Source organism: Uranotaenia lowii, chromosome 2 (assembly GCF_029784155.1).
Source record: "Uranotaenia lowii strain MFRU-FL chromosome 2, ASM2978415v1, whole genome shotgun sequence".
In the NCBI taxonomy this organism is placed as follows: Eukaryota; Metazoa; Arthropoda; class Insecta; order Diptera; family Culicidae; genus Uranotaenia; species Uranotaenia lowii.
In genome coordinates this window covers 288302562-288327645 of record NC_073692.1, presented here as the reverse complement: position 1 = coordinate 288327645, position 25084 = coordinate 288302562, and the positions used below count along the sequence as shown (strand labels likewise).

General features: G+C 34.4%; 1 protein-coding gene across 6 annotated transcripts in view; it reads right to left on the bottom strand.

The window, feature by feature from the left end:
• LOC129749551 (A-kinase anchor protein 9) overlaps positions 1-25084 on the bottom strand; it is a 147346-nt gene that overhangs the window by 52222 nt on the left and 70040 nt on the right. For all 6 annotated transcript variants that reach the window (XM_055744552.1, XM_055744553.1, XM_055744554.1 and 3 more), the window contains one exon: positions 43-168. In XM_055744552.1, the coding sequence (XP_055600527.1) occupies positions 43-168 (126 nt within the window). The remainder of the gene's footprint in view (positions 1-42; positions 169-25084) is intronic.

Here is a 25084-nt window from a genome sequence, read left to right as displayed (position 1 = left end):
GAATTATTTTCGTTCCGACACATACATAAACAAAACACCTACTTCCTGTTCATGTTTTATTTCTATCTGAGCAATCTCCAGTTGACTTTTAGCGGTAAACTTTTCCCGGAGAAGAATCAACTCCGGCGGCCAGTGGCTATCTTCGGTGATTCCGTCCGTAAGCAATGCCTGAAACGAAAAAAAAAAGAATTGCATTCAAAACTCTACCCACGTGTATTATTAGTTGCACATTATTATAGTTAAAATGGGTGTTACAAAACATATAAATAATATACTGTTATACATTTAAGTTAAATTTAAATTTATTGAACTGAAACTCCTGAAGGCATGTGCCCTTTTCCGTACTCTATGGAGCCACTGGGGAAGCATAATGTTCTTTGATAATTTGAGGCCTTTAGATACACATTTCAAACTAAATTCGGTTAACTTTTCAGATTTTTAGCATTCAATTTTCATACGAATATGTTCAGTACAAGTTTCGAAAAATATATGGAAAACAGAGAAACACGGAAACTTAACAACAAATCAAGAAAGTAACTTTGAACAGAAAGAAAAAAAAATCATATGATCTCATTTTTTCAATATTAATTAAAAAAGTGTATGAACATATTCACAGCACCCGTGTTTTAGATCTTCTGAACCAGTGAAGTTTCGAAGATTCAATGTTTAAGGTAATTGTTGAAAACAATTACTAGACAAGACAAGAAAGAATCTATTTTCGACAACCCAAACGGAAGCAGTATTTCATACTCGTCAACTGAAATGATTAAAGCGGCAAAGTCTTGTCTGAATAATATGCTACAACTTTGACAAGCACGCGCGTCAACATGTCTCTTCTCCGTCCGTGTATGATTATGCTACTGTTCTGTGCGTATCTTATTTATGTTCGGTGTTTTGTTTTATCCTCCAATTCTAGCAAGAGGAAATACCTACCACTACATTGCATTGCTGCTCTACACCACATGGTGTACTAAAGTAAGAAGAAGCTTTCCTCTGCTCTTGCCAGAATGCAATGCAACATGATGGCGACGCCTCGGGATAAACAAAGATTAATTCGGTAATAGGTACATCTTTTCTCGCGATCTCTATCCATGCAAAGGATGCTCTTGCTGTAGCATAGATATTGTGCTGTACCAGGCTATAAATAGATTAATCAACATAGGCGTGCGGGTTAGCCCAGCCGATGATCTTTGGTTTGGATGCAACGACGCAGCCAACGAACGGATGCGTGTTGTTTTATATTTTAGAATATAAATAGAGATGCACATTGCGAATCGCAGGATTTACCTTTTGCTTCTTGTTTTCTCATAATTAAAGAATATCCCCTTAGAAGTTTCAAGTGGGCTGATGAATTTGAATTTGCATGTCTGTATTCCAGGCAAATTAAGCAGAGTATTCGATAAAAATTAAACACTTCGTTTTGTAAATAACTTTTGGATGCAAATTTCAGGGAAGCTAGTAGTGTAATGTAAACGTGTGAATAATTTAATTATAATCAAGTGGTTTTTGAGATAGCGTTGATTACAGAAGTCCCAGTGGGAGACCCAAAAACAGCTAGAAATCAGCTATTCCACCTTCATATAGCAATTTATTTAAAGAGTTCTAGCGGATCTAACAGTTAGCTTTAATTTGAATAAAAGTGAAGATGATTGATCCCATGAAGTTCAGGAATGTTAGAGGTTTCATAGAGTACAATAAAAAAAATTTAATGGGGGAAGTGAAAAAAAATTGGCTTGATTTTTATTCTAGAAGATAGAAAAGCTCCTACCGAATAAATGAATGAAATACGGTGGTCATACCGTGCGCAAAATATTTGGACCGCTAGAGGGGCGATATTTAAAAAAATCGTTATGGACAGCAAAACGAACGTTTTAGCGGGCACCTGGCAGGTTTCGTTGACAAGTCTTGCCTGTATTTTCCGGAGAAACACAAGGAAAACAATTGAAAAAAAATTATTTCTAGTACTCGAAGAGGCTGAAAACCTGTGGAAGCTGGCAATCAGTCAATCTTTCATAATGATTGACACGATGAATGGCCTAATTTGGATTGGGAGGGTATTCGTGTACGAAAGATGCTCAGTTGGTAAGTCAGTTGCTTCCTGATCCGATGTCCGTGAGTTCGAGCCCAAGAGTAAACATCGATCACAGTTGTACCGTAAAGTTTTTAAATGACTGTCCGCCAACTACATCGTTGATATAAGTCGCCGCGAATGACATAAAGATGTTAAAACGACTATCATCGAAACAAAAAAAAAAGTGGTGGAGTGATAGGAAGTCAAATTGTTGTTTTGTTCCGAAGGTGGGCAATCGGCTAAGTTAGTCATAACTTCGACAGAATAAAAAAATTGAGTTATTTTAAGCTCCAGGAAAAAGAAAACGTAATCAAAAATAGTCTTGATTCAGAAAAAAAGTAGTTCATAGTACATTATAGATGACGCGAGTTGTGCCCAAAAATAAATGTTGAACAACTTCTTTATGGGATGCCATCTCGAAAACCACTTGAGAGAACGTCACAAAAATTTGTGCAAGTAAACATTACATTAAAAGACCGCTTTGCTGAAATTTCCATTCAAATTTCCATTCATGCATTGAACATTTATTCACAAAATATACACTCCTCACACAAGGAATATTTAAAAAAGATAGTGCCAAGGCAGCCTTGCTCTAGTATTGGTACAGGCTGAGACGTCACAATCACGAAAAATCTTTTAATTTACTAGAAAACTTTTCTTTTTCGATGATAATTCGAAGAATCTGCTTGAGATTTTCCATTTTGAAAACATGTTTTTTTAGAAGGATTCTTGCTCTTCAAGATGGGTTCAAAAAAAGTTGCATTTTCGAAAATCTATATATATAAAAATGAATGTTTGTCTGTCTGTCTGTTCCCTATAGACTCGGAAACTACTGAACCGATCATCGTCAAAACTGGCATCTGAGGGTTTTTGAGGCCGGGGATGGTTTCTGTTATAGTCAAAACTCCATCCGACTTAAGGAAGGAGAAGCTTCCATACAAAATTTGTAGTTTTTCGAAACAAATTAAAGTCATGACATCCATTTTCTTGAGATTTTTTTTTCCTTTGGGCGGTTTGTTTTTCGTCTCTATGGTCGAGGCGTCGCGGCCAACGTCGCAAAAGGATAGTAACCCAGGCATAGCATACTGATCAGTAGGAATATTTTGGCGCGTATTTCTCAACCAAGCATATTTTCTTTGAGGGGTTTGTTTTTCGTCTCCATGGACGAGCAAACGTCGTCGCAACCTAGATGTGTTTTTTTCTTGCTTATTTGATTTGTACACAGCACGTGGTAATAAATGACGCCTAGATGTGACACGGTTTGGTATGTTATCAATAGAATCAAAACCAATTGAAAGATTTGCAAAAATACTTCCATATTCAGTTCGTGTTAATGTAGGTAGCATTCGACTTTTCATTCAAGGAACATTAGAACATGTTCAAACGTTCAACTTTTTCTGTAAAAAAAAAATTAAAAATTATGTTTTCTTCTAGAAATTTTTACTTCGGCCCAAATACACAACTGAAACGAATTTAGAAATGAAAATGGGAGCTTTTTATTTTAATTAACTCTGAAAAAACCATCGTACTTTTTGCTTACATATGAATTCAAGTACGTACTTAACATGAAAAGTGTTTTTGTGTTACATGGCTGCATAAAAGAGACTTTTTATCCGCTTCGTTTTTGAAAAGCGAGACTTTAGAACAGATATTCAACTGGACGCAAAATTTTTAAGAGAAATTTTTAGTTTACCCTTAAAGTGTTAAAAACAATATTCCCTTCTGTTAACTTACACGGTGGGGCAAGGGCAAACGTCGAACTTTTAAGAAATTCATCTTCAAAATGATTCAATATGTTGGAAAGACCAGAAGGGGTATTCAGAATGTTAAAATTGCAGCGGATATTGAAAATTCTTAAATGTCTTTGTAAATGAAGGTCATTCCCTTTGAACAGCATTCGATTTTAAAGCCATTACTCTGACGCATCTGTAAATAAGCTTTGCATTGACACTTGCCCCAATATACGGGACCAATGTAAACTTAGAAATTTGTTTTTGCCTACATTTTTGAATATTTGACTTTCAAAGAGAAAATAAAAAAAAAACGCTGAGAACTTATTTAGTGATGCAACTGATATTTTTTTAAATATTTATATGTTTACCGTAGTAAATTTATTTAAAAAAAAAGAAATTTGCACTGTATTTGATACATAACTAATTTAATATTTTTTTCATTACCACGATAAGTGCTGTTTGGGTATCGAGCCGGTTAAATTTGCCTACCTTCTTCAAGCAGTGGGGGAAAAAACTGAAAAATGGGAGAGCTCCCATGTAAATTTAAGATAAAGAGCTTTTCAAAGAAGGGACCATATTTAAAAAGGTTTTTTTGGGTACAGAGTACAAATTTCAGATCTTGAAAAACGAGTTTAGAGATCAAGTTTCAGTAAATAATATACCATCTTTGAATTGCAATTCAGGACTGCAGTTGCAGCTCTCATTTCAAAGTTGTTGGTTCTGAAGTATGATGAGGTTTGATTTAAAAAAATGCTCTCTAAAATCTAAATTTGAATAAATTTTTACAAATTACATTTATTTCCGGAAGGTGTAGCAAAGCACAACGGGTCAGCTAGTTTTTCTATAAAATAGACCATCGAAGTTCGAAAAAAGAATGAATTTTCACCACTGAAATTTGCAAAACTTTAAAATTAGTTCAAAGTCTACCATGAAAATGTTCAAGTCAGTGCAGTTAAGGCTCCTCTTTACAAAAAAAATATCAAAACACAATTTTATATACAAAACCACCATCTTTTATTAGCATTTTAGTAAACTGAGTAAACTATCACGAATTGGTGTTAATTGTTCTTCATAAGAATTGTATATGGTAAACCGGTTGGATTAAGATCATGACAATCAGTTGAACACTCAATATCGACTCGCTAGACCTTTTTGAAGCTGATATTTTCTTCATTTTTGCTCGTTTAAGCTTCAATGCGACATTGCAGCATTTCTTAATAAATTAAGAAAAAAAAACATTATGCAATCTTCAAAGGACCAAAAAACCTCATAACATAGTGAAATAGAGGCCTTACAACAAAATCAAAATGAAATTGGAATTCGATTTAGTTCTAAAACGTGTTTTTCTTTGAAATTCCTACCATTCTCACATACATTTTCGATACAATCGTTTTAGTGACGTCTAAAAAAAAAAATCCAACATGGCTCTCGGCACTACCTTATTTAAAAAATCCTTGCTCCTCACTCCTCACATACGAATACACTCCTTGGAAAAAAAAGAGCACAGAGAAAAATAAAAGAATAAAATAAGACTTGGGCAAAAATGTATGAAAAGTATTTTCTCGGATTTCCCAATTGAGATTCAAAGATTTTTCCTGTTCCAAAATGCGCTAATAAATATGTTTATCTTTTTTTTACCAACAGTGAAGATATTTTTATGAAAGTTGAATGTAAAAGTGTGAGAGGACTTGAAAATTTTCAGTAATTTAATCTTGAAACTCAAAGCTTCAGATTACGGTGATGATAATACGCTAAGAAAATAATTCTAGTAAATTTCCACCTTATTTTCAATCTTTCACGCCATCTACGATTAAATACAGGTAAATGCTTTATTTTTTTATAATGAGCGGTGCATTTCAGATTGATTAAACGATTCATAAATCAATTTAATTCCAAGTTTGGGTTCATAATTTAATTTTTAATTTTAATTTCTGTCGCTTATTTTATTTTCGGACTGCGTTTTAAAAGTCTGAGTTCTAGATACTCTGTGTTTATCAATAAACCAAATAAAATTATGACATCCTTATTTAATTTTTTCCCGCATTTTTCCTCACATGGATCAATTCCCGATTCTCAAGTTAAAATTGAGCTGAATAATACAAAAACATTTTTTAAACTAAATAAGATAAGTGTCTCGAGGTTATGTTGTTTGTCAGAAATTTGATGTTTGATTTCGAACTTATGTTTTGATGTTTTAGACCATTTTTAGCTTTTCAGTACATATAACACAAACAAAGAAATTTGAATATTTTTTAAGGATATTCAATATTTTATTAATCTAATGAAAACTTGAAGTATCGTTATGATTATTTTTGATTTATGATGAAGGTTAGAAGGTATCGTAAACTTAATATAGCTAAAAATAAATAAAGTCGCATTAAAACTTCTCATTGTTCAATTTATATTAAAACAACTATTGATCATAAGATCTTGTAAAACTTAGCTTTTGAAAAAGTTCGTTGACCTACAGATGAATAAGGACTTTATGAATGAATTACAGGATTCATATCTCTCTTTTAACGGTCTATTATGTTAAATTTTTATCATTTTTATCAAATTAATTTGTTATTTTAATCGGATTCTTCAAAATATTTCCCTTATTTTAAATGTCGTTGTTAGATTCCCGCCAATTTTTTCATGTTTCGTATCAGCATAACGTGTTTTTCTGAAAAAAAAAGAGCTCCTGATGCAGATTTCTAAATTATCAATTCTGACCTAGTGTGATATAGTTCCAGTTATAAAATAGATGTTTAACATGAGTGTTTAGTTTTCGAGGCGTGGATTCAGTCAGTGTGAATTCAACGTATGAGTTTAAGGTCTATTTTTACCAGATATTTGTAAAGAAAGTGCACAACGGTACAAAAAATAAATATCCTTGGTTAATTATTCTAGAAAAGTTGATTAAGAATTTAAGGTCTATTTTTAACCAGATATTTGTAAAAAAGTGCACAACAATACAAAAAATAAAAATCCATGATTAATTACCGCTATAAAAGTTGATTACCAGAACTTAATGTATTTTAAAACGTTATGAAAAAGAAACCTATTAATTTCAAACTTTTTTCATGGTCGAGTCAATGACGTTTTTTTTTGCTCGACAAAGGCATGGTGAGGTAAGCTCCAAAATCTCATTTAAAAAAAAAAAATCCCGACTTTTCCCGGCATTGCATTGTACTGAAATGAACGACTACAGATTGTAAAGTTTATGAGAAAAAGTATTGCCATAATCGAAATTCCAGGATTTTCCCGGTTTTCTCGGTACCGCGGGAGAAAAACGTTATTAAACATAGAAGTTGTTTTCAGTTTAAATCAGTACAAGTTTTGAAAATTTGGCCAGAATGGGAAATTTTGTTTTCTGATGTACACGGATGAGCAGTATACGGTTTGAAAGATCTTGACGAGACTAGAAAAGTTACTATGAGGTCAAGAAAAATCTGCCGTGGGAGAAAAAAAATTACTGAATTGACGAAGTTGTATTATTTCGATGAAAATAGTAGCAGAAGCGATAACTGAACATGTTTTCCACTTTTTTCTTCGAAATAATAATCAATTTCCATGCACTGCTTATTGACGATGACTCCTGGCACGACTTGGAACTTGTGTGGACCCGCATCGATCTTGGCAACCGAAAACTCTATAATCGATTTCCATGCACTGCTTATTGACGATGACTCCTGGCACGACTTGAAACTTGTGTGGACCCGCATCGATCTTGGCAACCGAAAACTCTACGTATGCGTGCTGTACCTGCCCCCTGATCGCACACGAGATGTCGCCCTGGCGGAGTCTCTTTCTCGCTGCATATCCAAAGTGAGTTCTCTCTGCGCCCCCGAAGACGATATTCTCGTCATTGGTGACTTCAATATGCCCGGTTTGAAGTGGTGCTCAAACCATGGTAGCTTTTTGTACCCGGATCCTGTGCGCTCTACATTCTCGGCGCCTTCAAACATCATACTAGACTCCCTGAGTACGGCAACCTTGCGTCAAATTAACAGAGTTACTAACGAAAACGGCCGTATGTTGGATCTCTGCTTTGCTAGCGATGGGTCTCGCGTTCCGACCATTGAATCGGCTCCTGCTCCGTTCGTTAAGGCAGTTCAGCATCATCCAGCTCTAATGGTTTCGCTCGAGGTCACCGGATTGCATGCTTCTGTCGAAAAATCAGCACCCTTCTATCTCGACTTCAAGAAAGCGGATTTCGATGCTATCTCCCATATCCTGGTCACCATCGACTGGGAATCTGAACTCAATCTATTGAATCCCAATGAATTTGCGGACTCCTTGGTTTACGAAGGAACTGCGTCGACTGAAGACGGCGAAGAGATGTGCTCTTAGAAATTACCATAAGCTCAAATCCTCCCAAACCAAGGATGCATATCGAAGACTGAACTCCGCTTATAAAAAAGCTAGTAAGCGTTGTTACCAAAATTATCTTTTTCGAGTACAACGTAACCTCAAGTCCAACCCAAAATCGTTCTGGAAGCATGTCAAAAGTCAGCGGAATGAACCTGGTATTCCAACTCAAATGTTTCTGGATGGCAACACTGCGAACTCTGATGGCGGAATCTGTGCTCTCTTTGCTCAAAAATTCTCGAGTACCTTTGCTACTGCTTCAACATCCCGAGAACACGTGGAGAATGCTGTTAGGAATGTTTCGCCACTCGGCTTCAGCATGAGCACGATTGTTGTAGAGGATGCGGTCATATCTAAAGCAGCGGCAAAGCTCAAAAATTCCCTCTCTACTGGCCCGGACGGCATACCATCTATCTTTTTAAAACGATTTATTCCTGTTTTACTGACACCGGTTAGACTCATCTTCCAAGCCTCTCTTGACAGAGCCACCTACCCTTCACTGTGGAAGGAAGCCTACATGTTTCCAGTCCATAAAAAGGGGGACCGAAGAGATATCAACAACTATAGAGGAATTTCTGCTTTATGTGCAATCTCCAAACTATTCGAATTAGTCGTCATGGATCCGATTTTCTCGTACTGTAAGCAAAATTTTTCAATCGATCAGCACGGTTTTATGCCCAAACGCTGTACGACAACTAACCTGTTGACATTCACCTCCTATGTACACGAAAGTTTTGCTGCTAAGTCTCAAACTGACGCCATTTATACCGATTTGTCAGCAGCGTTTGATAAGGTGAACCACGATATCACCATTGGTAAGCTTGGGCGCTTAGGATTTTGCGGACCTTTACTTGGCTGGTTCCGCAGTTACTTAACTGGACGCAAATTGACAGTTCGCACTGGAGACACTCTCTCCAGCCAGTTCTCTGCTTCCTCTGGTGTGCCCCAAGGTAGTCACTTAGGACCGATTATCTTCTTAATCTATTTTAACGATGTGCTCACACTCCTTAACGGCCCGAAACTTTGTTATGCTGACGATCTTAAACTGTTTTACGCCATAAACGGTCAGGACGACATTGATTTTCTGCAAAACCAGTTTAATCTTTTCGCAAAGTGGTGCGACATCAACTGCCTGCCTTTGAATCGCAGTAAATGTGCAGTCATCAGTTTCTCACGAAGACGGCAGCCTTTTTGCGCGGAGTACTTCTTAGGAGATGAGTCCATTGCGCGGGTGGACCACATCAATGATTTGGGCGTAATACTCGACCGTAAGCTGGAATTCAAAACACATACGAACTACGTCGTCGATAAAGCTTCTAGAAGCCTCGGATTTTTATTCCGAGTGGCCAAGGAATTCAAGGACGTGTATTGCCTGAAGAGCCTGTATTGCAGCATACTTCGATCCATCCTCGAATACGCCTCAGCTGTCTGGTGTCCTTACTACCAGAACGGTAATGAGCGGCTCGAGGCCATCCAGAGGCGCTTTTTGCGTTATGCCCTCAGACACCTTAACTGGCAAGACCCATTCCACATGCCAAGCTACGAACATCGATGTCGTCTTATTGACATGGATACTCTTCAAGCCCGAAGAAATGCAACACGAGCTTCTTTTGTCGCCGATCTACTGACATCGCGTATCGATTGTCCTACGCTACTAGAAGCTATTCCTCTTAGTGTGAGACCTCATGGACTGAGAAACCAGGACCTTCAACTGTATGTTCCCATTCGATTGAACAACTATGGAGCCAATAGTGCATTCATCGGTGTGATGAAAACGTTCAACCGCTTTTCCGAACTCTTCGACTTCGACGATTCGCGGAATGTTTTTCGAAGAAGTGTTTTAAGATTATCAAGAAATCATTAATTAGATGTAAATTTTATGTAACTTTAACTTTAAGTCGTCATTTGGACCTATACTTGGTCCGTTGATTGAATAAACAAACAAACAATCAATCCATAATTTCTTTTGTTCCACAGTCGATTTTCTTGACTTATAGCTACTTTTTCTCGTCAAAATCTTCCGAACCAAATGTAACTTATACGTGTACATCGGAAAACCAAATGGCCCATTCTCCTTTACCAACTTACTGGGGTAAATTTCGAGGTAAATTTTACCTTTTTTTTTCATTCACCTAGGAAACAGGTGAATAAAAATAATCCTTGAATTCCTCAACCCTGGTAAAAGCTAAAATATCCCGGAAATTCCTGAAGCCAATAAAAAGTGCCTAAATACTATAATTTTAAACGTTCTAAATTGGAAAAAATGGATCAGATTGATAAAAAACGATAGTAGTTCCTTGATACATGGTTTAGATTTAAACATTTTTTTTCTTTAAGTTGATTAATGCATTGAATTTGATAAAAAAAAAAGTTTTTACGTTCGAAAACTTAATATGAAGTGAAAAACGGCCAAGAATCTATAAAACCAAACAATAGTGTTGTTTTTGACATTTCTTACGCACACTTGCTTAGCGATTACAGATGAGTCGAGATAATTAACCTCAAAAACTCTCGGTATAATGAACGGGCACCCGATCGACAAACATGATCGTTTTTTATGTTGATTTTCCTAAAACTGAAAAGTGTTGGTTAACTAACCAGCAAAATTTCACGAACACTTACAGCGAAAAATAGGACTATTCCAATAAAGAAATGCTACGAAATGAATCTGAATGTTCTATTTTAAAACACTCATCACACTTTAAACCTCCCGTTTCGCAAACTTTTGACAGTAGAGCAAAATTCTCGACAAATAAATGTCATATTTTGAAACACGCTCCTTTATTTTTCAAACACAAAATTAAGTTGTTTTGGTTCGAAACAGCGCTTCAGTTGCAGCCCTCAACTTTGAGTTCGACTGAGCTATCGCTAAACTAAGTTCGGTAGCCGAACTGAAATTTATCATTTTTGTTCGAGGGCTGTCAATTTTCAAGGAGTTAAAGGATGGTTAATTTTTTTTTGTAGCCAGATGTTGCTGTTCCGGTACATTGCATTGCTATTAACTAACTTTTAAACTTTTAAATTAAAAAACGGTCAAAACTACAAAGGAAAATTTCGGATGTTACTTCCCACGGGTAGCATATAACATTCGGAAGTTTCCGGAAATTCCAAGCCACTCGCCATATGATGACAATTACGGACACATTTGCACGCTGACAACGGCGAACATTCCATTATAACGTTCTTTCATAGTCTTCCGGTAATTGATCAAGAATGACCAAATTTTGCTACGTGTTCGTTGGTTGCTGTTCCGGTTCGAAACGAACTCGCTAAGTATTTTCAGTCCAACAAAGAAAGTTCAATTTTTAGTTCATGAGGTCGAACTCAGCTTTGCTCCCTCGCCGAAGTAAACAAAAAGGGATCGGTTTTGAGTAAGCAGTTCGAACTCCGTTTTGAACCATCGCAAGGGGGAAAAAGGGAACTTAACTTTGAGTTCATAGAATCGAACTATGTTTTGAACCTCGGTCAAACTTATTCTTGAGTTTAAAAAAGAAGCGTGTAGTTATCTGAAAATTTACGAGATTTGATGAATAACCTGAAGTCTAGCTAACCAACTTCGATAGTGAAAAATCTTTCTACATTATTTCAAAATTTTGCTACAGGAATCAGTTAAGTTTGACGGTTTAAGTTCTTAGTTTTAGGGTCATGCGTTTAATAATTGCCAATTGATTGTTAAAAGCATAAAAAGTTTGAAATGTTTTGCAATACTACTACCTCAAAATTCAAAAATATCATATTTTGTATGCAGTAGAGTGTTAAAATCTTCATTTTCATTTTTTTCCCGGGATCCCAAGAACTCTCGGGAAAAGTATCGTCAGATTTCCTGATTCCCGGGAACGCTAAACTGGCCAGAAAATGGACACTCTATTCCGGTCAGGTGGCGTTTAACGTTGACTATGCTGCAGCTTTTCCGGAACGATGTGGAAAAAATCTGCAAGCTCACTTCGGCTACCCTTTTTCTTGGTGAATTATAGCTTTTTTCAGGGTTGCTAGCGATTTTTCGTTTCATAATTCCAAAGTTTTTCCCGGTTTTTGTCAGGTTATAAATGATGATTTTCTTATTTACTATACTCGTTTTTTTTTAAATATAAAATCATGGTGAGTAAAAAATTTATTAAAAAAGGATTAGATTGCAGGGAAATACTAAGTTATTTTCTGAATGCAGTTATGTATATTTTTTTTGTACAAAGACATGTTTAGAAAAAAAAATGGTTTTTTTTTCAATACTAAACAATAAATAACTTTAGTAGTCATTTTAACTCAAGATTCGTGAGAATATAGAAAATCGTGTATAAGACAGGGCTGAACTTTAATCGTAAGATGTTATTTTGTATCAGGGTAAAAACCTTATATTCCGACAGGAGCTTGTTTTCGATACAATTTTCACGTATATTCCAGCTTCCAGCGATCACTTTAATGCATTTGTATGTTGCTGGCGCTCTATAAAAGAAAAGCTGGTTAAGTTAGAAACCTCTTTAAGCGAGGAAAAAATGTTCAGTCCTGTGAACTCTCACTTATCCAAGCTCGACTGTAGTTAGTTTTGTGTTTAGTTTTGTTGATAATAGTTTCATTATTAAATTTACAATATTTGGGTTATACTTGTAAGTATAGCACACTTGCTGAGAGCGAAAAAATGAGATCTCATATTTTCATATTTTTCCGCAATTTGTTAAAAAGCAATTCGAACTTCGTTTGTTTACTCAAGAACGAAAATAAGCGTTTATGAGATAAACCTTTATCAAGACTGCCAAAAACTATTCTTAAAATTAGAAATAATTTTGAAAATATTTTTGAAATTCCGTGACAAAATCTCAAGCATGACAATTTTCCCGTTGAGATGCCAGAATTCCCGGTTTTTCCCGGTTTCCCGGTAACGAGATGAAATTCCAAAGTTTTTCCCGGTATTCCCGGTTTTCCCGGTTCGCTAGCAACCCTGTTTTTTTTTATCTTGATTCAAGTAGAATGTACATCGTTTTGAGGTGAATTTTTAACTCGAAGAGGTAGAAGTTACCTTTTTGGTAATTTTATTATTTTACATTGGGTGTTCAAACGTTGAAGTTTCACAAATACTGGTGTATGAATTGAAACTTATAGAAAATTATGAACACTTTATCAAATAATCCATTCATCATATCGCATTCCCTAATTACAAAATGTATGCACGTAGTTTGCCAGATGCCTAACGTTGTATAAAAAGATAAACAGTTAGTTGGGAAAATGTTTTAAAGAAGACATCTTTAGTTTGTATTGATACGCTTTTGGGAGCTCTAAATTCAACGACCCGCGTCTGGGTGGATTAGAATTTTCGACTGCCTGTGTAAATAGTTTCACTTGAATGTACACTGCCGGCCAAAAGTTTGGGATCACCCGCTAAAAAACATGCAAATTTTGATCGTTCATATCTCAGCCGTCTTAGGACATATAGCAAATCTTCTGAACTCATTTGAAAGATAATGAGCAATAGCTATTTCGGAGTTATTTTGCCCAGAAATAATGTTTTAGTTTTGCACCTAAAACTTAACCTAAAGTTAGAGCATTTTCAAAAAAACGCACTTAATATTCAAAGCCGTGCCGTGGACCAAATTTCAAAATTTGAGTTGCATTAGAATCCTTATTCTATACTTCTCAAAACACAATCAAAAAATTTTGTGCAAAAATTTAAGAATGTACTATTAATTAATAAAATAGACACTTAAGTTATCGTCCAAAAGCTTGGGATCACCCCTAGTATGGTGTATCGACCAAAAGTTTGGGATCATTTTTTCAAAAACATGCAAATTTATCTCATTCATATCTTTCTCATCTAACATCGTATTGCAGATCTGAAGGGTGCATTTGAAAGCTTAGAAATTGTTGTTTTTTCATAAATTTATTAAAAAATTATATTTTAAATCCATAACCATAAAAAATTCACAATCATAAGTGTGAATTTTCAAAAAACAATTAATTTCAAGTAAATTGTTTATGGTTATCACTTTAAAATATAATTTTTGTATGAATTTATGGAAAAACAACAATTCCTAAGCTTTCTAATGCGCCCTTCCGATCTACAATACGATGTTAGATGAGAAAGATATGAATGAGATAAATTTGCATGTTTTTGGCCGATACACCATACTGAGGGGTGATCCCAAACTTTTGGACGATAACTTAAGTGTCTATTTTATTAATTAATAGTACATACTTAAATTTTTGCACAAAATTTTTTGATTGTATTTTGAGAAGTATTCTAATGCAACTCAAATTTTAAAATTTGGTCCACCCTATCGCGAGATGATCGGCTTTGAATATTGAGTGCGTTTTTTTGAAAATGCTCTAACTTTAGGTTAAGTTTTAGGTGCAAAACTAAAACATTATTTCTGGGCAAAATACCTCCGAAATAGCTATTGCTCATTATCTTTCAAATGAGATCAGAAGATTTGCAATATGTCCTAAGACGGCTGAGATATGAACTATCAAAATTTGCATGTTTTTAGGCGGGTGATCCCAAACTTTTGGCCGGCAGTGTACACATCAGCAACAACAGCAAGAGCGAACAACAAGTAGAAAGATTCCAACGAGAACGGTCTCGGTGAAGGATTTTCCTTATGTTGTATGTAAATAGGAATGTACTTGCGGTGCATTAACATTAGAATGGGGCCAAGCACAGGTACGGCTTCGATTATGGGTTGACTGAAAGATTTTCCAAATCTGAATATGTTGTAGATGTAGGTATGTATGTAGCAAAATGTTGGACAACATGGCATTTCAGAATGATTATAAATTTTTAATTTCTGCAAGTTTAAAAGAACAAAATTGACGAGTACTACAAAGAACAACAATCCTCGTTTGCACTATGCAACGAAACTTTCAATACACTTTCAAAAATACATTAAGTACTATTTATTCAACTAAAAAAAAGAGTTTTTTGCTGTTTAACCTTCCACAGCTCTGCCGTGATATGACGAAGTGACGAACATCCATTTTTGACGATTTTGACTTTTTGACATAATTTTATTCAGGTTTTTAATAGCTTTCAAATGCTTCAAATGCTGAAATACCGAATAGTTGTTGAGTAAATTAAGAAAAACGAAGTGACTAATGTGCCATTTTGAAGCCGATGTGACTAATATCCATCCATCCATGAAAAAGTTACGGAAAATCTTCAGCAGTTCTTACAATTTCAAAGCGATTTTCTTAAATTTGAAACATACATATGTATGCTTTTCTCGATATGATGATACTACTTTTTTTTTCAAATAAAATGAGACCCTTCCTGCCTCAGAAAATGAGGGAGCCCTTTTCCAAATAATTGTTGAATTTATTATGTTGATAATTTTAATTTTAGAAAATTTAATACAAAAATATGCAACGTCCTTCAAAACAACAATGAAGGAGTTTTGCTTCCTTAACGGCTTAATTTCACATTTAATGTAGGTACTTTAATGCGAAGTTTTGCAGCGTATTGCTGTATGTTACCAGGTATATACCACGATAAATCTACACATTTAAAGAAATGCTCACTATTTCATACCTTGATTTTTGTTCCCAACAACTCTTTTAATTTGTCCGGTATCTTCAAAAAGATCTTTCCCCTCGCTCAAATATGCTTGAATAAGTTTCAACGTCCTGACTATTTTAATAAAACAGCAACAATGATTCATTTCTTTGATTCGAATACTTACACAAGCCTACTAACTACCATAATTTGTAGGACATTAGTCACTTCGTCGTAGAATCTTTAAGAGAAGATATACGTTTTTTCGCCGAAGTGATTAATGTGTATTTGAAGCTAATGAAGGCAAAGTAAGGAGTTTTAAAACGAAAGGCTTAATTTAAGATACATTTTTCAAGTCGCGAAGTTATGAATAATAGAGAAAAAGTGAAAAACGCTTTTATTGTCAAAAACCTAAAATGGTTTATTCGTCACTTCGTCATAACAGCTGCTGTTCGGGTCAATATGTCCCAAAGCGCACATTCAAATCATCATAACTCTTCGAAAAAAAATCGCAAAAAATTGATTTTAAAAACCTCCCTGGTGAATCATAAAATACACTATCAAAGCAGCGATGAGCAACCCGCGGCCCTCGAGACATGTTTGTGCGGCCCACGAAGCTTATCTCAAATTAAATTTATTCCACGATTTTTTTTTTCTAAGATAGATTGTTAATTATCATTAAATAGCAGTCCATACTGAACCAAAAATAATGTATTAATTACTTGATCAAATACAACGTTGCTTATTTGCAGTTGCATTGGCCCCAGAATCATCCAGACTGTTGACTTTTTTGTAGGATTTCTCGACAAAAACAATATCTTTAATTCTGTGATTCGACCCAATAAGCTTGTAATGATTACTCAGGGAAACAGCATTTCTGGAGCCTTTGTTTCAATAACCGATTTTGTTTGATTTTGGCGTCCTGAATTTAAATTTTGTTTACAGATTTTGTCTATCACTTCTGGTTTCGGTGATATAGCGTGTTAATTTTTTTTTTTTAATTTATCAGTTTTTGGTAAAATAGATCTTTTATAAGTGATAAACTAATAAACCTTCCTAAAAACCAAAAGCTGATTTAAAATCAATTTACTATCATTCATTCAATCAAGGATTCAGATATTGCCATGATATTCTTGTATAAGAGATACAACGCTTTCAAAAAATTAATTTCTATAATTTTTAGAAATTCCAAAGAATAAGATTACATCTTCCTCTGACATCATTTCAGAAAGTCATTAAATGATGGATATTAAAGATTTTTACTCATTCAACAACTTTGTTGTCTTAATATATCGAAGATTCAATTTAGATTAATTTTTCCTTGAAATTACGTCAAAACTCCCGTTTTTGCAGGTTTGGAAAAATAACAAAAAGAAAACTTCCCAAGTAACACAGATTAAGCCAACTAGCATGAGGAAGTTTTATTATGGTTTAATTATGGCATTTTTTTGTGCAGCTCCTTTTATGACTGTTTTATTATGGTCATGCAGAATGCTTATATTTTTTTCGACCGTATGTTTTCAGATGGTTTTGAAAACGCTAATAAAACTTTTATAAAACATACTGTTTTAATTATTTTGAAAGAGTTATGAATGCTCTTTTTAAACTATAATAAAACACAAACTTAGAAGTTTGCTCCAAGCTTTCTTTTGCATGTTCTATAATAGCACTCAGTGCATGATTATTAAACCGCCATAAAACTTAGGGACAGTTCTCGATCAAGATGTCAAAACAGGACACGCTCAGATTAGATAGCACATAATTGAATTAGAACTCCCATTTTTACACATTTTTGGTAAGTTATGCGTGTTGGTTTTGAGCTAAAATAAAAAAAAAACATCTTTGAAAACTTGAAATCAACGAAAGTGGTATGAATATCTTTACAATATGAGTATTGAGTGAAAAGGTTCAAATAGAAGGAAAAAAATTGTTGCTTGACGCCATCATTAATTCAAGATGGCGGCTTCCGCTTTTATTTTCAAAGCTGTAAATTACTGAAAATATCGTGAAACCTTCACAATATGGTTATAAGGTAAAAGTAATAAACAAGTAGAAGTCAAATTTCGTTGCCCGTAGCCATCTTAAATCCAAGATGGCTGCTACCACTCAACTTGAAAATACTGTAAATGACTGAAAATCGCATAAAACCCATATTATAGGGGTATAAGTTGAAAGAGATCAACCGGTAGAAGTTGAATTTCGCTATCTGACGCCATCTTGAAATCCAAGATGGCGGCTTCCGCTAACTTTAAAATGTAGTAAATGACTTAAAATGGCATGAAACCCAAATTGGTATTGGGTGAAAGAGCTTAACGAGTAGAAGTCGAATATTGCTATCTTGCGCCATCTTGAAATCCAAGATAGCAGCTTTCGATAAACTTTAAAAATGCTCTAAATCATTGAATATCGCATGAAACCTCCAAAATACGGGTATTTGTCAATTGGGATAAGCTATAAAACGTTTATTTTTGCATTCTGACGCTATCTTGAAATCCAGGATGGTGGCTTCAGCTGAACTTAAAAATACTGTAAATGAATGAAAATAGCATGAAACTCGCAAATAGATTGCATTTGGTGCTAAGGCTAAACGATATAAGTCAAATATCTCTTTTCGCGTTTCTCTGAAAATCTGTAAGTGACTAAAAATCCCACAAAAACCACCACAATACAGACCCCGTTCGTTTTTGGCAACATTCGATTTTGATAACATCGAATTTGGCACTTGTGCCTAAATCAGACGGTTAACACAAACAACATAACCTTATAGTTTTCCTTAGAATAAGACCAATACAATTTAGACATAATAGCATGATAGGAATAATAGAATGACATAAATGGCAAAAAAAATCAAAAACTATAAACAAAACAAGAAAAGTTCTAAATGCATTAGAAACATAATGAAAAAATAATAAAGGTCTGGTTCTTCTTGTTTAGCCCTGTCACTTAATACCATTATTGTAAAGCTTTCGAGCGATTTTAAATCATTTACAGTTCAGTGGAAGCCGCCATCTTGAATTTCAAGATGAAGTAAAAAAGAGGATTTCAACTTCTACTGGTTTCGCCCTTGAACCCAAAACAAATATTGTCGGCGTTTGATGCGATTTTTAGCGAATAACAGTATATAACAGCTAAGCGGAAGCCGCCATATTGTATTTCAAGATGAAGTTTGGTAGCGAAATTTGTCTTCTCTTGCGGAGAAGGTTCAGCGGAAACCGCTATCTTCGCATTTAAGATGGCGTCAGATAGTTAAATTCTACTTCTACTCGTTGATCGCTTTGAAGTAATACCCATATGGTGGGGTTTTATGCGATTATCAGTCATTTATAGTATTTTAAAGTTGAGCGGCAGCCGCCATCTTGGCTTTCATGATGGCGTCGGACAACGATTTTCGACTTTTATTTGTATAGCCCTTTCACCCAATACCCAGTATTGTGGATGTATCATGAGATTTTCAGTTATTCACAGCTTTGAAAAGAATAGCAAAAGCCACCAGGCGTCAGATAGCGAAATTCGACTTCTTATAGTTGAGTCGTTTCACTCAATACCCATAATGTGGTGATTTCATGCGGTTTTCAGTGATTTAAATCATTTTTAATTTCAGGAGAAGTCGCCATATTGGATTTCAAGATGACGTTTGATAGTAAATTTGGACTTCTACTCGTTTGGTCTTTTCACCCAATACCCATATTGTGGTAGTTTCATGCGATTTTCATTGATTAACAGCATTTTAAAGTTCAGTGGAAGCTGCCATCTTGGATTCCAAGATGGCGTCGGAAAGAAAGAAAATCGACATCATCTAGCCTTTTCATTCAATACCAGTATAGTGGTGGTTTAATGCGACTTTTTGTCAGCATTAAAGCATCAAAAGTTGAGCGGATGCCGCCATCTTGGATTTCAAGATGGCGTTTGATAGCGAAATTCGACTTCTACTCGTTTAGCCCTTTCACCCGATACCCATTTTGTTGGGGTTTCATGCGATTTCAAGTCATTTACACCATTTTGAAGTTCAGCGGAAGCCGCCATCTTGGATTTCAGAATGGCGTCATACAACGAAATTTGACTTCAACTCATGATTTATTTCACGGGTCATTCACAACCAATCAATTTTCATTCAAAAAGTCTGTCCTCATTTACTGTACTAATGATTAACAACCCAGAAATGAGGAACTTATTCTTGGCGTGTAATTGGTTGGCTTGCGAGAGAAACGTCAAATCGTAGCTTTTTTGGGGTCATCATCAAACCATAATAAAACTATTAATTGACTCACGCCATGTTGGTAAAATCGAAGGGCACAAAATGACGTCATGTTGATGGATTCACAATGCAAGCATTGGAAAATATTTTTTCAGGCCTTTTTTCCATCAATTCCATCATGATTGACCATCAGATTTGACGAGGCGCATTTATTTTAAGATACTATTTCATACACATTTTACCTAAAATCTTGACTGGCAGTAGAAAAGACGCTCATTATATGGTTAAAACATTGGTTTTTTAGCTATTAATTTTACCAGATCATATCTGAATAATGCAATCATCATTCATCAACCATTATGGTTGCTGGAAAAAATAAAAAAAAAACTCCAAGAACTCACAGAATCGGAAAAAACAAAAATTCCTAACATGTTTAATAATAGCTTTTTAAAAGCTTTGGCGACCAACATTGATGACCAACAATGATATGTCATGATGACGTTTCTAGGGTAGGGCCAAATAGCCTAATTTTGGCTTTATTAGAGTCCAGGTGATGTTATAGAATGCGCTTTAGCTTTTCATGAAGATTAATGCTATAGTCCAAACGAAATTTTGCTGACCATAATAAAGCTAAAATTGTTTCTTGGGTTCCATTACATTTTTCTCAGAATTCAAAATTACTCGCGGTTTTGGGAAAGTTAATCATTGAGTCAATAAGTTTTTTTTACAGTTTTGTCAAATAAGTACAGAAATTGAATCACTTATTTTTTACCTATTTTTTTAAGTTATTTCGAAAACTATAGAGCTGACGAAAAAGAAACTCATTAAATATTTTGATTCAGCGCCTCCGCATAAGTCAAAATAAATTCTGAGATTCCTTGGTTCTTGGAAAATGTGAATATCTGAGTGTTATCTGAGATGCTAATTTCAGAAATTTCTTTGGCAAATAATGCCAAACATCGATTGAATTGAGTCATTTTACATATCCTTTAGTTACATATTTAAATTAAATTATCTAAGAAAATTTATTAAATCTGTAAAAAACTTCTTGAATCGAAAATTTAAACGGTAACATTGACTAACAAATCTGGATTACAATTTGTGAAATTATGAATTTTTTCATGATTTTTAAACCTTGCTCAATATCTCAATGCAATGAACTCATACGGAGCTTCTAATGAAAAATAATCAACGTTTCTAGAAAAAAAATTAGGCTTCACGACAAAAAATCACTATGGTTAAGCTCTATGAAACATTCAAATGGAAGTGATGACGAAAAATGCCATCGCATTTGTTCGAACAAAAACGGGGTATTCTAAGAAAACGATTCAAATTTTTTACGAACCATAGGAAGACTTTCAAAATTTTTCGTTTTGAATAAATAAAAGGGAAGCAAATGATGTTTCCCTTTCGTCAAAAAGAATATTCGCTTAACATTGTAAATCAATTTAAACAATTTAATTAAAATTTAGTGGTTATTTTATTTTGGCTGGTTTAATCACCTTACAAACATTTTTATGCAAGTACATGAATTCGTTTGTTTATCCTTTTTCAGTTTTTTTTTTTTAAATTTGTCGTTATACAAAAATACGTAAAGCTCTGCAAACTAGTTTTACCTAAATGTTGTTTTTAATGCGGCCCGCCGAACGAATTTCAAATCAAATGTGGACCGTTGCTGCAAAAGGTTGCTCACCCCTGATCTAAAGAAACCAGGCAACTTCCTGTGACCATCGGAAATGCTCCGTAATTAGGCTGTTTGGGTCAATATGACCCGAGAGAGTTTGCGTGAGTTCCCCTGGCCGAAAATCTTGACGGATTTCGATGATTATCGTACAAACTTAAACTTAACAAGTGTATAAATAATTTTTTTCTTGTCTTAAATGATTAGTTGATGTTTTTAATAATTAGTGTACATTGTAAATAATCATCAGATTTGATCATTCAATGCATTTAGAGAAGTAGATAATCCTTAAACGAAGACAAAAAATTGCAAAGCAATTGCACGATTATTCCTCAAAGACAAAGCTTGCAGAATATTGATATGAAAATGTTCATCCGATGAGAGTGCACAATTTAGTGAGACAAAAAGTTTTTACGTTTTTGTGCCATTGGTGACAGTTTGGTGAAGTAATTCGTATTGTCCGGCCACCCAGCAAACATTTATGAAGGTATAACGCAGGAAAAACAGAATTATTCAAACAAATATACCAGATAAAAAGATTGTATTAAACTTACCAAAATAGCATATAGCTACAAAAGTGGAGGCGATATATCTACAATGACAAGATTCCAACGATTTGATTTTCCAACAAAAAGCAAAATAAATGAAAAAAAAATTTCCTCGACCGAGATTTGAACTTCAGTTCTCCGAGTTCGCAGTCCGGTATCTTACCACGATGCCAACTCATCACTTGATATTGCCCACGCTATAGCTCTATAGGTGAGATTTTCTATTTACGAACCGGTCAAAGGAAGAAACCGGAGAGAGTGTCAATTGAAGGACCGCCCATTTATCGTAAATCAGTTCACTCAAATCGTAAATGTCGAATTAGCATATTCTCAACTTTTTTGAGACATATTTACGAGTTTACTAAACTTCTATCCGATTCAACTTTTTTCGAGCAAAGCTTGTCGAATATGAATGATAGAAAATCACTCAATACCAACGTGTTTACGATAGTTATTGAAAATGTCTTAATATTCGATTTGGATTGTCATTTCTATTACGATTTCATGTTAGCTGGGCATAGACAACACTTTTGGAAATGAGTGAAAACTAACATGAAATGATTTGTCTTACCACATGAATATGTTGTAATTGTAATTTTTTTTTCTAATATAGTTAAGTGATCATAATATTGATTTTCTTCAAATCAGTAGAGGAACCAATATTTACAAAAATCTATTTTTGAAGTTATTGCTTAAAAACTTTAAGTGTCCGGTAGTAGACAACTTCCCCCTACTTGGAGATTCATTAGAACCTGCTCTTCTAATCAATATACTTTTTACGTAAATGTTCGGAAATTTGTAGTAACGTTTTTCGAATTTAATGAAAGCTGTCAGATTTGAACCAGTTTGGCCCACATTTTCAGCAAGTTGGTGTACAAATCTAACCCACAATTTAAAATAGGGAAAGATCATTTGACATAATTGAACCATACTTCTTGAATCTTTTTAGTCATTTTCACTTATCGTAATTTCTACAATTTTGAACCGATTTTCATTGCAGAAAAACTTCTTAATTTTTTTGATTTTTTGTTTTAACTCAAACAACAAAGGATTTTGAACTGTTGTAATTCATCTGACTTTTGAGTTGTTTGATTTTTACAAAAACGGCTTTGGAATTCACACAAAAAAAAATCCAAACCGCTAAACTTTTCAAGTATTGTTAATGTTTCGTATTGAATATAAGTGAAAACAGTAAAATATCTAAAAAAGAATGGGCGAGAGAAGTTTGAGAATGAAAATGATTCAAAAACCAACAACACCAATATATAAATGGACAAAAGTTAGACAAATATTTTTTCTAAAGTAAGGCAGTATCTTAACATTTCAAAACTCTGCAACCGACATCGGTATTTTTTTTTAATTGAAATTTTTGAAGAAAAAAGGACTATCCTGCTTTATCGTTGCATTACAAAACTATGATATCTTGAGACTTTCATTCGTTTCAACCCAAAAGAAAAATTTTTGGACTCCAGAGATTTAACAATAAAAAAGGGAAAATTTTACACCCTAAACTAAAGCTTAGTTCTTTTAGAAATGGGACACTTACGAATGCGTGTATCTCAAATACCATTTGTTTGATCGAAATGCTTTCTATGAAGGAAATGAGGGTAATTTTATGATTATTCAAAAAAAAATTTGAAAAAAATATTTATCGTTTTTTTGAAAGAAAAAAGTCTTCTTCAATACCTTCCTCCCATTGGCCGGCGCACACTTTTTTCAGTCATGATATCGATCAGTTTTTCAAACTTAGACCTCGTCTAATCTGTAGTTTAGATGACTTCATCCTCCTTCTTCAATTTCTGCTACTTTTTGGTCCAATAATACTCTATTAAAAGTAACAGAGAGCAATTTAGTGGATACAGCTGTTTCGAAATTAATAAAACTTAATTGTTTTTGAGTCATTTTAAAGCGTTTTTAGTGGAATTTCTGGAGGCAAAATCTGTCAATAACGAAGTAAAACCATCATGAGATTGAACTTAAAATATAATCGGTTAGTATAGATTGCAGGTTGCGAAGGGTACACACAAGATTACTCTTTTAAGGCCTTTAAAAACAGCGGAAACCATAGGTTTCGTTTTGAAAATTGTTGTTTTTTTTCCACAGGAGCAGATTTTTAGCAAATCATTATATTTTTTACAAAACAGCCACCAAACACATACTTTAATATGCTTAAGACCTTGCCACGAACAGACATGGTAAAGGATTCAAACGCTGGAATTTGTTTGAAAAGGGTTTTTCATAAGTTTTGTCGTTCATCAGAAATCATCTGTTGCATAGCCTCGATACCGGCTATAAAGATTACGAGTTCTGGAACTAGCAAAAAATTGTTGTTTGAAGTTAGGTTTGAATGACTCATGACTAGGCAACACTTTCAGCTTATCAAAGTTAAAAACAATTTGGACATTTCAGCGATCTACACTTAGATTTTCGCTTATTCAAAATTAAATATGCTGGTATTGGACTTGACTTCCCTGATGACACTTAATCGTAGTTGCCGATCCTGTACTTCACTCCAATGCTTGATTTGAACTTTGTGGACATGTTTGACAGTGTTTGCATACTTTTCCACTTATCACACATAATAACTTTTTGAACAATCAACGGTTTTGTCAGCTATCAATTTGATAATGACGGATTTTGAAGAAAACTGTGCAAAATATGTTTTTTTCTTTTTCTCTTACATCGTAAATATCTCAAAAACACGTAAATTTTAAATTTGGACAAAAATAGGTCTAAAAGTGCTTTTTACAGGCAGCAAAATACTGCCAAAATTTTGAATGTCCGATTATTAGTAAACGAGCTATAAGCAAAAGAAAGTATCCCATTTCTAAAAGAACTAAGCTTTAAGAACTTATGTTCATGTTTTTCAATTCCAAAACTATGGCAATTAATCTAACATTAATTTGCCAAGTCAAAATTTGCTATATTCCAGTTCATTAAATTCAACCAGAAGAAAACAACCACTTCAAAATAGGGGGAATGATCGGTTTTCAAGTTGGCAAAAATGGCCTCCATTAATGGTTGCT